The sequence below is a fragment of the Canis aureus genome, chromosome 14 (genome assembly GCF_053574225.1).
Source record: "Canis aureus isolate CA01 chromosome 14, VMU_Caureus_v.1.0, whole genome shotgun sequence".
NCBI lineage: Eukaryota > Metazoa > Chordata > Mammalia > Carnivora > Canidae > Canis > Canis aureus.
Genome location: NC_135624.1, coordinates 63,328,245 through 63,345,422, shown reverse-complemented (window position 1 = coordinate 63,345,422; position 17,178 = coordinate 63,328,245). Strand labels below are relative to the sequence as shown.

Below are 17,178 nucleotides of genomic sequence, written 5' to 3'. Positions count from 1 at the left end.
ACTGCCACTATACCTTTAAGCAGTTCACAATATTTCCTTTATCCTTTTCTACTAGAGCAAATTAAATTACAATTTTCAAAGAAATCCCTGAAAGTCTACTAATTTCTTTCCCCTCTCCAACCCAATGCTAAGCTTTCAGTCTTAAGATGATTCTAGAAGTGTTTTTATTTGTACTTTAAATTATCTAATTCTCTGAGGACTTGGTGGACTCAGAGCACTCAGTGGCGGAGGTGGAAAAGGAGGGTAATACTTTAGAATGACTAACTAGAGTGTTCTTTTCTAATGAAATCACAAAATACTTCATAATTTCACTTGCTTCATTTTTATTGTCTTTTTAAATACTATGGAAAATTATTTTAAAGAAAAAGATATAATCATGAAGTTAACAGCAATATACTTTAGAAAACTGGTATTTAGTTGGTGGTAGAGGCAGGTTTTGGAGTGGTATAGGTGGATGCTGTAATTTCAGAATTAGAGACATCAAATTCATCATAGTAATAAGATTCTGTAGTTTCATATATGTAGTTATTATCAGGGTTAGTGCTGCTGTAGGGAAGTTCTGTTGTTTCATATCCTGACTCAGTGGTCATCTTGAGTATGGTATGTATGGTAAAAGGAGTTGTTTGCATGGTGGCAGGAAGAGTAGTGGCAGTTACAAGGGGAGGTGAAATCTCGGTAGTTGGAGCATTAGACGTGGTTGCAGCAGTGAGTGGAATGGTAACTGGAACTTGGGTTTTAGGACTGGAAACTGTGATATCAGAAGGAGTTGTACTTTTGAAGATGAGATCAGATGATATTTTGTTTGTGGTTGTAGCTGAGGTTGTGTTGGAGCTGATAGTGTAGTGGGGAGTTGTGGTGGCAATGGCAGCAAACGGAGTTGTGTTTAAGACTTGGGTTCTGGTGCTTACCACTTTGCTAGTTGGTTGCACCTGAGGTTTCAGGCTGGGAATGAAGGGAGATGGATATGGGTTGTCTGGAGAAAGAGGTACATGTGGATGATAGTGGTGTGATTCAGGTTTGTTTTGAATGTGTGGCCTAATACAAGGCTTAATTTGTCTGGGTACTTTAATTAGTGGATTTGGTATCTTTTGACCAAGCGGATGTGGGTGTTGTCTTCGATTAGATGACTGTGGACGTCTTCCTTGACTAGATGGTTGTAGACATTTTCTTGGATTGAGCGGCTGTATATGTTTTCTTCCACCAGGTGCTTCTAGATGAGTTTTGGTGTGGCTTGGTATATTTTGGATCAGTGCTTTTGAATTAGGCTTTCTTTGTCTGGTTCTTCTTTTAACAAATTTATTAGGTTGTGGCTTGTTTAGGCTAGCTTTTTGTAGAGTGTGTGAATTAGGATTATGCTTCGTTAGTTGAGGTTTTTGCTGAAGGGCTGTATTTGAAAGAGATTTGAATGGCTTTATCACTTTTTTAATAGATGGATTTGGAGGAGATTGGGATTTTTGAGGCTGTTTCTTAGAGTACCGTAATTGACCAGGATGTAATGAATGGGGTCTATTGTGAATAGCTGACTTGAAATGAGGCCTTTTTTGAATAGAGTTATTTTGGTAAACTTGTGACTGCCTAGACCTACTTTGAGTTTTTGAACTGTTCTCAGTTGGACCTAGTTTTGGTTGGCTAGCTTTATTTGAATGAGTTTGTAGTTTTGCTAGTTTTTTTGGGATAGATGACTTTAAAGGAAGTTGCTTTTTAGGAGGAAGTAACTTTGAATTGGTTGATCTGCTTAGTGACTGGCTAGCTAAGTTTTGGTGATACTGAGGCAAGATGGATCTTGGTGGATTTGAATTTGGAAGAGGCTTGGCTTTAGCAGATTGTGATCGAGCTAGATCTCGACCAGATGAATGCAACTGTCGTCTTTGATTGAATCCATTATTCTTTTCTTGACTCTGACTGGCCTGAAGAAAGACATAGGCAAAATCAATTATACTTAATATCTCTATTGTAAAATATTAAATTCAAAGAATTAATAACATTTGTTCCTAATAGTTATGGTTCTGGCTCATAAAAAGACAAGGCATGCATTTAAAGTGAGAATCTCCTTTATTTTTTTATCTATTTGTGAGACAGACAAGATCTTGTTACTGGTACAAATGAAGATGAAACCTTTGGCCATTCATGCACATTATGTACTCAATGTTGTTTTTCCAGACAATCTTAAAAGATTCCCTCAATTTGAATTAATTTCTCTCTCTTCCATAGAATTTGGTTTCTGTTTCTATAATAGTAATCAGGACCTCATGTTAAAAAATTAAATATTTATCTAAATTATAAACTTCTAAATATTCTACAATAAATTTAAACTTCCTGGAAGAAATAATCATCTTTTTATTTCTCATGTCATCTTAAGTCTATAATTTTTGATACATATCAGACTCTGAATAACTTAGTCTTGAATAAGCTATTCTTTCTTTACTGAAAAAGAAGTTTAATTTAGGATAAATTAATCATATTGCTTAAAAGCAGTACAATATTCAATAAACTCTTATTTATTATAAGTTTCAGTTAAAGAAGCTGCTGTTGATATATTTGGACCTTGAAAACCGAACTCATATATATTATTATAGTCATCTACAATTCTCTATTACAAAGCTTTTTAAAAATTTCATACAATCTTAGTCCAACACATTTGTTAAATAAAATATAATATGAGAAAATTTTTGATTGATTTGAGGATGAAGAGCAAGAATAGTAGATTTTTGTATTAAGGGTTAGTGTTTACATCCCTTTGGATATTGGGTTGAGGATGAAAAGTAAGAATAGAAAATTTTTAAATTAAAGATTAGTGTTTATATTCCTTTGCAAACTCATTAAAAAAATCACCTGAGAGTGACACTAAGCCAAATAGAATTAAGCTTAGAAAAGAAAGTCATAAGCATCTTTGACTATTTTTAATATCTTTAAAATTTTTCATTAGTTAAGAAAAACTAATGCAAAATTTTAATGTAGTGTCATTCCTATCATGGGTAATTAAGAAATAAATATACTTGGAGGATAAATGAAGAGAAAGGAGGAAGGAAAAGGAAATTTGGGTGAGTCAATCTCATTTTACATGCTTTCTTTGAGTGATCTTTATCAATCATTTGTCAAATATTTAATAAATATCTACTATTGCATATTTGCTAGTGCTAATGATGTATTATTAATGAACAAAAATAAATAAATTCCTGGCCTATTAGAGTTTATATTTTAGTGGTAGAGACGATAAACAAAATAATTATTTTTTTGTATAATATAAATATAAATGATAATAATAATTATCATTTCTAAGAAATGATAAATGCCATGGTGAAAAATAAAGATGGTAAGGGTGTCCTGAGATGGGGTCATTTCCAATTAAAATTGAGTAGTTGGAAAGGATACATCATTAGTCCTTTGAGCAAAGACTTAAGGGTGGCAAGAGAGCAAGCTATGTAAATTCTTGGCAGAAAGTATTCCAGGGAAAGGGAATAGCAAGTGCAAAAGTAAGAGATGAGGTTAGAGAGGTAATGGGAGATGGGGAAGCTATCATATAGACCTTTGCAGGACACTGTAAATACCTTGGTTTATTCTCATAATGTGGTAGGGAATTCTCAGACCAGTGACATAATGTAACTTGGCTATATTGACCAGAGACTGTGGAGCAAGGATGAAAGCAAGGACACCAGTCAGAAAATGCCTGAAATAGGCCAGGTGTGAGTTTATAGTGGTACAGATCAGGGTAGAGTAGTAGAGGTGGTGAGATGTTGATTCTGGATAACTCCCACAAGATTTTCTGAAAAAGATGAAGGGCACAAAAGAAAAAAAGAGGAATCAAAGATAATTCCATTATTTTTGTTTTCTTTTTAAAAGATTTTATTTATTTAAATAAATAAAATTAAGACACAGAGAGGCAGAGACATTGGCAGAAGAAGAAGCAGGATCCATGCAGGATCCAAGCCCGATGCGGGACTCGATCCCAGGACTCCAGGATCACTCCCTGAGCCAAAGGCAGACGTTCAACCACTGAGCCACCCAGGCATCCCAATTCCATAAATTTTGACCTGTGCAACTGGAAGATGTAGTTAAACATAAATAAACATAGGAAAGATTATAGGAGGGTCTAGATAAAATGGGGAATAGTGAGAAGCTCAGTTTTGGATATAAGTTAAAGAAGCTTATTGGACATCCAAGTATAGGTGCTGAATAGGAGTTTAAATATATAACTTCTGAAATTCATGAAAGAGGTCAGGCTGGGAATTTAAATTTTGGTGTTATCAGCATGTAGATATTATTTAAGACAATGAAAATGGATTTAAATCACTTAGAGGATAATGTAGATAGAAAAGAGGAGAGGTCTAAGGACTGAACTTTAAGGCATTGCAACATTTAAAGGTCAGGCAGATAAGGAGGAACAGGCAAAGGAGAAGGAATGGCCATGAGTAGGAGTAAAGAAAGCATGGATACTGGTTTTGTGGAAATGAAGAAAGGGATTCAAGTAGGAGAAAGTGATTAACTTTGCCAAATGCAGCAGTTGGGGTGGTAGAGATAAAGACTGGTTGGAATGAGGGTAAGAGAAAGTTGGAGGAGAAAGAACACCTGGGTGCAGACAATTTTTCACAAGTGGGACAGTAGCTGGGAGAGACATGAGGGGAGTTGGTAGAAGTTTTCTTTGTTTTGTTTTCTTTGTTAAAGTAGAAGAACAAACTTTCATGTTGTTGAGAATAATCTAGTTAAGAGTGAGAAAAGGGAGGAGAGAAAGGGGGTTTTAGAGGTGATGCCCTTCAGTAGACAAAAAGGCATGAGATCTGGTGCATAAGGGAAAGTTTGGCCTTAGCAAGAGTTTGGGCTGCTCAAAATATATAGGTATGGATGAGAGTATATGGTATATCTACATATCTAATGGTGATAGGAACTTGTGAAGGTTCATTTTTAATTGTTTTTATTTTCTTGGTGAAACAGGAATTAACTCATCAGCTGAGAAAGAGGATGGAGGAAGAGGTGTTGGAAGTGTAGAGGAGAGGGAAAGGTGCTAGTTATCTAGAATAGTGAAAAAGTATATGGATAGAAGAAAAAGCAAGGAGGGGTTAATACTGGTAGATCATGAACTCTAATCTGGCTATGGAGAAAAGTGAGGACAAAAGGAAAGTTAGACAACAAAATAGGCTTAGAGGATTTAGTGCACAAAACAGGAGAGGCCTGGAAAGAATGAAGGGTTGGTTGGGTGGATAATAAGATCTTTCTAGATTGTAGGATCAGCAATGGAGGATAGATGTTTGGAAGGATTTTCTATGGGGATATTGAAATTACCAATAATTGAGACAGGAATAACATCAGAGAATGATAATGAGCCAAGAGCTAAAACCCTTGAGGAATGAGGATCAGCAACCTGGGTCAATTGATGACTAAGGCTGGACAGGCTCATGGGTCCTATAATAGGTGATGGGAAATTCAAAGCTAGTAATTTTCAAGAATGTGGGAGGGAAGAGACACCTGGGTGGCTCAGTGGTTGAGCATTTGTCTTTGGATCAGGTCAGTCATGATCCTGGGGCCTTGGGAATGGGTCCTGAGTCGGGATCCCACAGGGAGCTCTCCCTCTGCTTATGTCTCTGCTTCTCTGTGTCTCTCATGAATAAATGGATAAAATCTTCAAAGAAAAAGAATGTGGGAGGGAAGAACAGGCTGGAAGCAGTGATCAAAGGCAAGGAGGTCAGCCATCACAACAGGTCTAGTGAAGTGAGGCAGAGGGAAGAAAGCAGTCCCTACTTGAGGAAGCTGCAGGGGAAACCAGGCTCTAAAGGAAGAGCCTGATTGCAGTTAGCATGAAGAAGGATTGGGAACATTTAGGGAAGACATTTGGGATGTAGGGTCTATCAAATTCATAGCTTCTACTATGATTTCTAGCCCATGTGCTACATACAGACTTTCAAACTTGAACCCCCTCAGCAGCTTTCTTCCTGAATTCTGAACTACTGTCAATGTGATGAAATGAGGACAAGTGGAAAAAGAAAAGAAAAACACTTAGATGCTTTTCCCTTAAATAATTCTACTAGAGCATATATATCTAAATGAAATTCTGCTTTAGTCACTTGATACTTTAGATTCTTATTTCAACAGTGCTATTGTTCCAAAGTAATTTTTGTAACCCCCCATTTTTTTTGCTATTTGTCTTCATAGCTGATTAATTAAGCCCATGCAAAAATCAGTATTTTTTAATCACATATTGATTATGCATCACTTTACCACAGTGTTTAGAGTCAAAGACAAACTATAGTGAAAATTTTAAAAACATAATTGCAAGTCATTGTCCACTACTACAATTGGATAAGGCTGAGGAATCATTGTGATGAACAGGACTTACCGAGAAGCAAATGCTCAGAACCCATAGAATCTGGAATATGATTTTCATGTTTAATTGCTATCCTCTGAAAAAGCCAAAATAATTATTCTGTTACGCACACTGATTCAAGATTGGAGCAAAATTTTTATTTGCTCAACAGGCATAGCTTGGAAAAGTCAATATTTATGATAGGAATGAAACTTTTGATGATGAAGATGAAGAATATTTATAATAAATGCAGAGATCAACTTTTTATTTTCTTTTTTAAAAACTCATGAAATAAGACCTCGAATAATTCAAACTTTGATATTTTTGGAAAGAGCATTTCTCCTCCTGCAATTAAAGCTTGTCTATAAACTAAAACTCCTTTTATCTTATGAGGATTCCTGACATTTCCAGGCAGATCATAGCTATATATTACACAAACAAGGAAATGCATCATAATTTTCTTATTTGGGTTGAAAATGAAAAATCATACCTAAGGACTGATACTGGAGTAAGAATTTTATGCAATTCTTCCTGTGTTCTCTCAGATTAGTTTAGATGTATCATGTACAATTTAGTCTAGCTAACTTTAGATAGAAGAAAGTAGAAATTGAAATGCTCACTCACTATTAAAATTTATTAAAAAAAATAAATAAAATTTATTTATTTATTTATCTATTTATTTAAAATAATTGCTAAGCCCAATGTGGGTCTCAAACTCACAACTTGGAGATCAAGAGTTGCAAGCTCTTTTGACTGAGCCAGCCAGGTGTCCCTGCTTGCGCCTTTTTAAAAGTTAAACACAATGAGGGTGGCTGGATGGCTCAGTTTAGTGTTGGATTTTTGATCTCAGTTCAGGTTTGGATCTCACAGTCATGAGTTCAAGCCCTGTGGTGGACTCCATGCTGGACATGGAACCTACTTAAAAGTTAAACACAAGGCACATAAGGTTCTTATATATTTAAGAAATCATTAAAACAAAAGTAAGTTCCTCATAATGGGATATTATGTAAGAAGTACAGAGAGATGGAAGCTGTGAGAAGAGGATAGAGAAGTGTAGGGGAAAATAGAGCAGGGCAGCTGGGTGGCTCAGTAGATTAGGCAGATTAATTAAGGACCTGTCTTTAATTAATTTGTCTTAAGTATGTTTTCAGCTCAGGTCATGATCCCAGGGTCCTGGGATCCAGCCCCACATTGGGTTTCCTGCTCAGTGGGGAGTCTGCTAATGCTTATCACTCTGCCTGCCTCTCCCCCTGCTTGTGCTCTCTCTCTCTGTCAAATAAATAAATAAAATCTTTTAAAAAAGGAAAGAAAGCACAGCAGCAGAGGAAGGGGAAAAAATAAAGAGAATTGAAAGAGAAAGCGGTGCATTCAGGAAGGTCTTTTGTTCCTATTGTATGTGTCTCCCTGAGCAATCTCATCCAAGTGGGGGCTTCAGCAGCTCTAGGCCATGGCCTCCCAAATCTCTATCTATGCAACACATCTCTCTCTGAGCTCCAAAACTGTATGTCCTACTTCCACTTGATTTTCCCTTCGCATTTCCAACAGGGACTATCTGCAAAACTAAACTAGTAACGTGTCTCTCTCACCCCGCCTCATGTCCTTCTATAGCCGTTTCTGAATAACATTACCATTCACATACTAATATAAGGAAAAATATGAAAGTCATTTTTGACTCTTCACTTAGCAAAACTCCTCTTCATTTCACATTCCCCTCACACATTTCAGCAGGATTCACCAGTCATAATAGTGACCAAATCTTTTCTATTCAGTTCATTAAGGTTTCCTGATCCTGTCTTTTTGCCTTATTCTATGTCCCCATCTGTAGTTCAGTTTTGCACCATTTCTAAATGTATTATATAATACTTTCCAAACTGAAACTCAACTCTACTTTCCATCCTTCCTTCAACTCCTTTCCCTTTGTAACCAGAATGTCCTTCCAAAAATATGAATGCCTTCATGTTGCTCCTCTGCTTAAAATCCTTTGTTTATTTTCCACAGCTTCAGGACTAAATCCAAACTCTTAAAGTGTGCAAGGTTTTCTGCATTCTGTCTAATGTATTTTTTTAAGCCAGCTATGCCAGCATAAAGGACTGGCAGTTTTCTAAATACACCACGCTCTTGCTGTGTTTGTTGCTCTTACCTGGAACCTGCAATGGCTTCTCTGCCTCCTGTTGCTCCCATGAGTAGATAATTTCTACTCATCTTTTAAAACTTTGCCAGGGCCCCTAAGCCTTCCCATGCCCTCACATTATGCTCAATACAGTCCTATAAACTATACTGTATTATCTACTCTTTTTCCTACACCACCCCTACCTACATCCAGATTATAAGTTTCTTCTTAAGATTGGAACTTAAAACCCCCAAATCTCTGTATTTTTAGTGCCTGGCAAAGTACCTCCCACACTAATAGATGTCTCTCCATGGAGTGTAGGTTGAGAGTGAGAAGGATTGGTAGGTTAGGAAGCAAATATTTTAAATGCTCTTATATTTTTAATTTGAGTAATGTGCACTACTCTTTGAGATAAGGCTCTACTATAGACTAAACCTTAGTTTTTTTTGTTTTTATTTTTACACTGTAAGATGGTCATTATTTCATTTTAAAGCTGAGTTTTTTAAAATGAAGTTTTTTTTTTTTAAATTGAATCCTAAAGATTTTGCACACAGAAATGACTGAGGTCCTATACATGACTTTCTAACTTCAGATATTTCAATTAGTTCAGTTAGTTAGCTTGAAATAACATTTATTTTTTGAGAGATAATGGGTGCGTGATTATATTTACATAGATGTTTAATTATTGCAAGTGTTTGGTTAAATAATTTAATTTTTTATTTTGTAGGGATAATAAATCATGGAAATAAAAAAATCACAGTAAAAAAACATCTAAAGGAAGAAAGTGTTTTGTTCCTGTTCACTTCATATTTGGCACAGATAAAAAATGCCACAGGATGTATTGGAGGCCTTTCAGTATGACATTTATTTTGACAAACCTAACTTAGTTTGCTTTCTATTACCTGTTCTAGTGAGTACTACAGAAAATTAAGCTATTCTAGGAAGAAAATTTTATTTAAGGGAAAATTGGATGGAAATTTACTGCAAGTCTATTACATGGCAGGATTACGTGGTGCATGAAGAATCCAATAGTGAGCAAAGCAGAATTCTTATATATCTAAGAGAACAAATTAGGGAGCCAAGCAGCAATTAAATAAAGACACAAATAAATACCCAATTAGAAATGGTGATAAGTGCAGTAAAGAATAAGTACAGGTGCTATGAGAAGATATGTAATGGGACAATTCTAATTGAAGAGGGTAAGGAATACAAAGGGAAGACATTTGTAGCGTGAGTAAAGTTAGCTAGATAAGGAGTATGGGAAGATGGTTTGAAGCAGACAGCTAAATTTCAAGAAGTCCAGTGTGGCAGGAGGATAGTGGTCAATAGGAGGACTGGTTGAGATAAAGCTAAAGAAATGCCAGCAGTGAGATATAATGCAGGACTTCTTGAACCACAGTAAGGTCTTGGATTTGCATTTCATCTTTGTTTCAAGAGTTGTTCCAAAAGAACTGTTTGACAAAACAACAAAAGCTCTTTTCTCAGCCACATTCAGTTGCTGAAATTTTATATATATTAAAAAAATACTTATATATTTAAGTAATCTCTAGACCTAGCATGGTGCTTGAACGCATGACCCTAAGAGCAAGAGTCACATGAGCCAGCCAGGTGCCCCCAAAACTTTAAATCTTAAAAAAAAAATGTCCCACCACCTCTTTTTCTTAGGGCACATTTCAGTTTTTGGATCATTTGCAATTACAATCTTCTGGCATTTCTTATATATACCTTTGATTAAGAATTCTATTATAAACTGAGGAATTTTAGGTACCTTCCAAATAGAATGGATATTTCCAAATATCCACATACTTACCCTGTTAGGAGCTCCTTCTTGTTAGGTTGATTCTTACCAGCTACCGTATATGAGCGTCCTCTTGATGGTAATTAGAAATTAAAAAGAAGATTAAGAAGGAGAATTTGTAGGAAAATATGGGTGATTATACACAATCCCTTTGCTGGATTTCTCTTGGTGATACAAAAAAATTTGATGAACTTATTTCAAGTCTGGTGATCTTTTCTGAAACAATGGGTAGTTGTGAGTAGATATTGGCAGGCATCCTTTTACGTGTATTTTTTTCTTAGGCAAATAGAGATTCATATTCTTCTGGAAAACAGATTGTACATTCAGAGTTCATTTTGAAAAGTATCTTAACTCTCTTGACTCCCTGGGGTGTGTCTATGGGAGGACCTGTAGGTGATGGAAACTTAGTGTCCTTGCTGTCCTTAAATATTTTATATAGTCTCCACCATGTTTTCTGGAGCAACTAAAATATCAGGAGAATTTAAGATTGTCTATTTTCGGGAAATGACATCTGGGGTTAGAGTTCATTTATATTTAATATTAGCAAGGTAAGCAAACTTAAAAGGAATAGTAAATACAAACAGGAGCTACTTACCCATCCTAGATTTCCACCATCGCTCCATGCTAAATTCCAGGGACAGTATAATGTCTTATGCAGTGTGATGCAGTCTTCACTCTCTAATCAAATGTTGGAACACCCAATACTTGTGAAAAATTAAAGTGAAATGAACTGAATGAAATAGGTGGATTGTTTATAATATTATGACATTAAATGACCAAATTTGTGGAGACAGTTATGTGGGAGAGTTAAACTCAGAGAGATGTTACATTAATACAAGTTATTCTGTTTTTTAAAAAAGGTTTTATTTATTTATTTATTTGAGAGAGAGAGAGAGAGACAGAGAGGGCACTAATGGGGTGGCAGAGGATGGCAGAGGGGCAGAGGGAGAAGGACAAGCAGGATTCCCACTGACCAGGGAGCCTGATGTGGGGCTCCAACCCAGGACCCTGGGATCATGATCCAAGCCAAAGTTGCCACTTAACCAACTGAGGCACTCCCACAAGTTATTTCTTCTAGTTAAAAAAAGTGTGATTCCTAAGAATAACTTTTAGTATATTTTTAAGTTCTTTTTATGTGTTCATTTGGGACTTTAAGGTTTTCTTATTTAGATAAGCATCTTAAATATTGATTAATGCTAAGGCTATGTCAAACGACTGTTGAACTTGGAGGGTGTTAACAAAACTACAGGTTTTGTGCTAAATATAACCTTTATATTGGAATTTCCTTTTTCTTTTCTGTACTACTCCAAACTGTCCTTCATGTTGGAAGTTGCTTTAATACTTGTGTTCAATATTTCATTATTTGTTTCATTCATCTGTGCGCTCAGGGAAGAGAGAAGTTTCTTAAATTAAGCTGAAGGACCTTGGAGAAGTCATGACACTAACTGCATCTCCCAAAAATCTCCAGGGTGGAGTGAGCCCACCTGGCGATATGTGTAAGATGATCAATTAAATGTGGAAGGAAAATTCTAGAACTTTGTCTTTAATTAAAAATTAAAATAAGCATTACTGGTATCTAATATAGGTATTAATTAGGTTCAAATGTCAAACATTCGTATGTCATGTTTCTACTAAGGAACATTGGCTTTTTGTTGGTAGACTACTGAGTTAGTATAATAAGGCGCATGTCACAATGTTTTGCTTAATTTGGTATTATGCTTGGGAAGATATATGTTGAGAAAAGAAGAGAAAAGAAAGGAAATAGAGGGAGAAGTAGGCTCCCTGTGGGGAGCCTGATGCAGGACTCAGTCCCAGGACCCTGGGATCACGACCTGGGCTGAAGGCAGATGCTCAACCACTGAGCCACCCATGTATCCTGTAAAATATGTTTTAGAAATATACCTATAAGTTTTGTTGTCAAAAATTATTTGTGTCTCCTAAATAAGCTCTCATGCTTAAAAAACTTGGAAAATAATACTCTAAACTATTTGAAAACCTTCCAAATTGAGAGTTTCAGTGGGTTAAAAATACAAGACCATCTGATTAGTTTATGAGAAAAACTGATTGATATTAGGAAAAGAGATATGATGAAACACTTATAAGACTTGGTGAATTGAATGGAAAACAGGTGTCATGATTCAACAGTTATAGCCAATCCAAGATGGGCATGATAATTTGATATGTATGGCCCAAATGTTCTGTTTGGATCTACATTTACTTGTGAGGTCATGTTTGCAGCTATGATTGCCTACAAAGCCTATTTTTATTTTTGTTTATTTATTTTTAAAGATTTTGTTTAATTATTCATGAGAGGCACAGAGAGAGAGAGGCAGAGACATAGACAGAGGGAGAAGACAAGAGATACATGCAGAGAGAGAAGCTGACTCCCTGCAGGGAGCCTGATGCGGGACTCAATCCCTGAACCAGAATCATGCTCTGAGCCAAAGGAGATGCTCAACCGCTGGGCCACCCAGGCATCCCAAAGCCTATTTTTATTTTTATTTTTTTTTCCAAAGCCTATTTTTAAAATAAACTGAACACAAGAAAAATTTTGAATTTCTGTATAGTATTAACTACCTATAAAAACAATAGAGTTAATTTCATTGCTCCCAGTAAAAGAAACTTTTAAAAATTATTAATATATTTACTAAATGTATTTGTTATAACTAACAAATAAAATAAAAATTTAAAGCATGGGGATCCCTGGGTGACTCAGTGGTTTGGCGCCTGCCTTCGGCCCAGGGTGTGATCCTGGAGTCCCGGGATCAAGTCCCACATCAGGCTCCCTGCATGGGGCCTGCTTCTCCCTTTCCCTGTGTCTCTGCCTTTCTCTCTCTCTCTCTGTGTCTCTCATTAAAAGATAAATAAAATCTGTAAAAAAAAAAAAAAAGAAAAAAAAACTTAAAGCATTGTTTTTTTTTCCCCCATCTTTATCTCATTCCTCTTTCCTATTATCAAAGGAGACTATTACCTTTATCTGACTAGTTTCTGGACTTTTATAATTTAGAATCAGGAGTCCTGTTATGGAGAAATAGACTGGTAGATCAGAGAAACGGGTAAGAGGAACTCAAAATGAAAGGCTGTCTTGATTAATATTTTGGGGAAAGATTCTTCTCCGAGCCAGCTCTGTGCCTGGCACATAATGGGCGCTCAGTACATGTTAGGATGAATGATGACAATTAACTTGCAGATTAAAAACAAAATAAAATGAAGACTTTAAAATTTTCTTTAGCCTAATCGAATTCTAAGAAATTTTGATAAAAATAAAGTCTAGAATTCAATGCTTTGAAAAATGCAGTGCAAAGAACCTAAATAAAAATCTGCTTCTGAGTAGATGTGTGTCAGAATTATCTTGAAAGCATTACGGCACTCTCTTTTTTTCATTAGAAATTCTACTATGCATTATTTTTTTTTTTAATTTTTATTTATTTATGATAGGCACACAGTGAGAGAGAGAGGCAGAGACACAGGCAGAGGGAGAAGCAGGCTCCATGCACCGGGAGCCTGACGTGGGATTCGATCCCGGGTCTCCAGGATCGCGCCCCAGGCCAAAGGCAGGCGCTAAACCGCTGCGCCACCCAGGGATCCCTATGCATTATTTTTAATGTTCTTTTTCTTTTTCTTTTTTTTTTTTTTAAAGATTTTATTTATTTGAGAGGGAGAGAGCATGAGTGTAAACATTGTATATACCTTAAAGAAAATACTTCATTACTAAAAAATGGCAACTATCATCTGAACTTCCAGCGAGTTGTAGCCATGAATCGCAGATCACCAATAGCAAACATAATAATAATGAAAAATTTTGAAATATTGGAAAAATGATCAGAATGTGGCACGGAGACACAAAGCGAGCAATTACTGTTGGAAAAATTGCACTGATAGACTTGCTCCATGCAGGGCTGCCACAAACCTTCAATTTGTAAAAAGCACAGTATCTGCAAAGGGCAATAAAGTGAAGCACAATCAAAGGAGGCACTGCTGTGTTGTTTTGCTGATGCTTCATAAGCTATTATGCTAAACACTGCTTATGGATTTCACCCATTTGGCTTGTTTTTCTGGCCTTGTACGGCAATATTGAATACTCTCAAATAATGCATAAAACACAGATTACACAATCCTTTTTTATGGGCCCCACATATCTATGTGGTTTGCCTTGAACAACATGAGTTTAAACGATATGGATCCACTATCAGTGGATTTTTCTTTTTAAAAGTACAGTACAGTATGGACCACGTATTTTCTCTCTTTCGTGGTTTTTAAAATAACATTTTCTTCTCTCTAGCTTACCTGATTGTAAGAATACCATATATAACACATATAGCACACAACTGCATGTTAATTGACAGTTTATGTTATCTGAAAGGCTTCCGGTGACCAGCAGGATTACAGTAATTCAGTTTTGGGGGAGTCAAAAGTTATAGGTAGATTTTCAAATATGAGTGGTTGGTACCTTAACCCTTGTCCAAGGGTCAGCTGTACCTCACTCTATGATTGTTTCATAATTAATATGTGTCTGAGAGGGTGCAATTATATAATTTTAAGACTGTTCCTTTGATTATTACCTTATCAAGGAAAATTGTTTTAGATAAGATCGTTTAGTTTACTTTAAAGTTCGGGTACACTATGACAAACGAAAATATACTTTAGGGATCCCTGGGTGGCGCAGCGGTTTAGCACCTGCCTTTGGCCCAGGGTGTGATCCTGGAGACCCGGGATCTAGTCCCACGTCGGGCTCCCTGCATGGAGCCTGCTTCTCCCTCTGCCTGTGTCTCTGCCTCTCTCTCCCTCTCTCTGTGTGACTATCATAAATAATTAAAAATTTATTAAAAAAATTGTACATAGATGTCATACTTCATTTTTGTTTTTGTTTAAAAAAGAACTTTCTCTACTCCTAGTATCAAAATAGTTCTTTTTAAATACCTTGAAAACAGTAATACAATTATTTTGTTATATATTAAATATCTTCCTAAAATCGCCACCGGTTCTTCTCCATCTCTCTCCTAGATGTTTTACGGTGTTTTTGGCATCTTGAGGGCTTTATCCCAGAGAGGCATTGCAGATTTATGTAATTGTTATGGGACTACTTGAGTTTTTTTCTTTCTGATTAAGTCTGTAAAGATATAATGTAGGTATGTGTCCATTCAGTAAATTTGAAAATATTGTTGGGCATGTATTTGCTCATGGCATTGTCTTACCTTACTTTTAATTTTCACTTTTAAGGATCACTGGGTGGCTGGGAGGTTTAGCGCCTGCCTTCCACCCGGGGTGTGATCCTGGAGACCCAGGATTGAGTCCCACATCGGGCTCCCTGCATGGAGCCTGCTTCTCCCTCTGCCTGTGTCTCTGCCTCTCTCTCTCTGTGTCCCTCGTGAATAAATAAAATCTAAAAAAAATTTTTTCACTTTTAATATTTACTTTATGTGTAATTACTCTGCGTTAACTTACAATATTGTTAACTTGTGCCTTTTCTACTCTTGATTTGTCTTACTAAAGATCAGTTTTTTAGTTTTTGCTGAGAACTAACCTTTGGCTTTTAAATCTTTTTTCTCTCCTTGTGTTCTGCTTAATTAATTTTGACTCCTATTTATTGTCTTTTTTTCTATGTTATTTGGGATTATGCTGTTGTTCATTGTATAACTTCTTAAGGATGTTTAAATCGTTCGTTTTAAAAGAGTCTAGGGGCGCGTAGGTGGCTCAGTTGGTTAAGTGCCTGCCTTCAGCTCAGGTCATGATCCTGGAGTGCAGGGATTGAGCTGGTATCAGGCTCCCTGCTCAGTGGGGAGTCCGCCTTTCCCTCTCCCTCTGCTCCTCCCCCCACTCCTCCCTCTCCCTCTACCCCTTACCCTGCCTTTGCGCGCATGTGCATGCTCTCTCTCTCTCACTCACTCTCTCAAATAAATACATCTTAAAAAAAAGGTAAAAACTTTACTACCATATATGGCCATTTTTACTTCATATACCTTATAATATTTCTTGGGTTTTTCTCTATTCTTTAAAAAAATTTTTTTTATTAAAAACCCTTTTTGGCAGTTTTTTGCATGACAGAACTCTGTGTAACAAAGCCTTTGAGTCTTTGAATTCCTGAGATTATTGGCCTCATATGCTGATGGCAGTTCAGTTAAATATAAAATTCTGGGTTCTGTTCCTTCGGTAGTTTGGAAACCACTCCATTGTCATCTTACACCCAGTATTGATAATGAGGAATCTTATGTCAATCTGATTTTTTTCTTTCTTTTGAAAGCTTTTAGTTTTCTCTTGTTTTTTAATATTCTCTAATTACACTAAATGTGTTTTAGGGCTTTTTTTTCTGTATCATTTCTCTTTTACTTCGAGATTGTTTGTCTTTTCGAAGATTTTTTTAAAGATTTTTATTCACTGAGAGAAATAGAGAGAGAGAGCACATGCCTGAGCAGGGTGGGGGCAGAGGGAGAGGTTGAAGCAGACTTCCTGCTGAGCAGGGAGCCCAACACAGGGCTCGATCCTGGGACCCTGGGATCATGACCTGAGCTAAGGCAGATGTTGAACCAACTGAGCCACCCAGGGTGGCACTGTTCTTTGCTGTTGGTCATTTCTTTAAAAAGTTTATATAATTTTTAACCTGTTGGTTGAAGTCACAGGAGAATATTTCTTTGGTTGCCTCTTGTAAAATTGGCTGGAATTCTCTCAGGGAGGACACGGGTTGAGGAGAAGGAATGAAATTGTTGAATATGAAAATAGGTTAAGTTTGTGGAAGTCTTACAAAAATTTGGAAACTACAGCCTGTTTAGAACCTAGGTTTTGGAGACATGATATATTCAGTACTAAAGACTGCACACTGTACTGTATCAAACTCATAAAACATTTTTAGATAGTAAATATGTACTTCCTTATTTCATCTTCATTTTGTTGAAAGACAATAACAGACTGCAAAAGTTTCTAGGTTCTATTTTATTAGTAAAACTGAAAACATCTAGGGAGTGTGTTCTATTTATGTAG

The 17,178-nt window shown here is 36.3% G+C and overlaps 1 protein-coding gene across 1 annotated transcript; it reads right to left on the bottom strand.

The window, feature by feature from the left end:
• Positions 1-306: 306 nt before the first annotated feature.
• Positions 307-10,534, bottom strand: LOC144283754 (uncharacterized). The gene is made up of 3 exons (XM_077848282.1): positions 10,216-10,534; positions 6,329-6,392; positions 307-1,907 (listed from the first exon to the last, which is right to left on the bottom strand). Exons 2-3 carry the CDS (start codon positions 6,374-6,376, stop codon positions 414-416), a joined length of 1,542 nt encoding a protein of 513 aa, XP_077704408.1. The 5' UTR covers positions 6,377-6,392; positions 10,216-10,534; the 3' UTR covers positions 307-413.
• Positions 10,535-17,178: the final 6,644 nt, after the last annotated feature.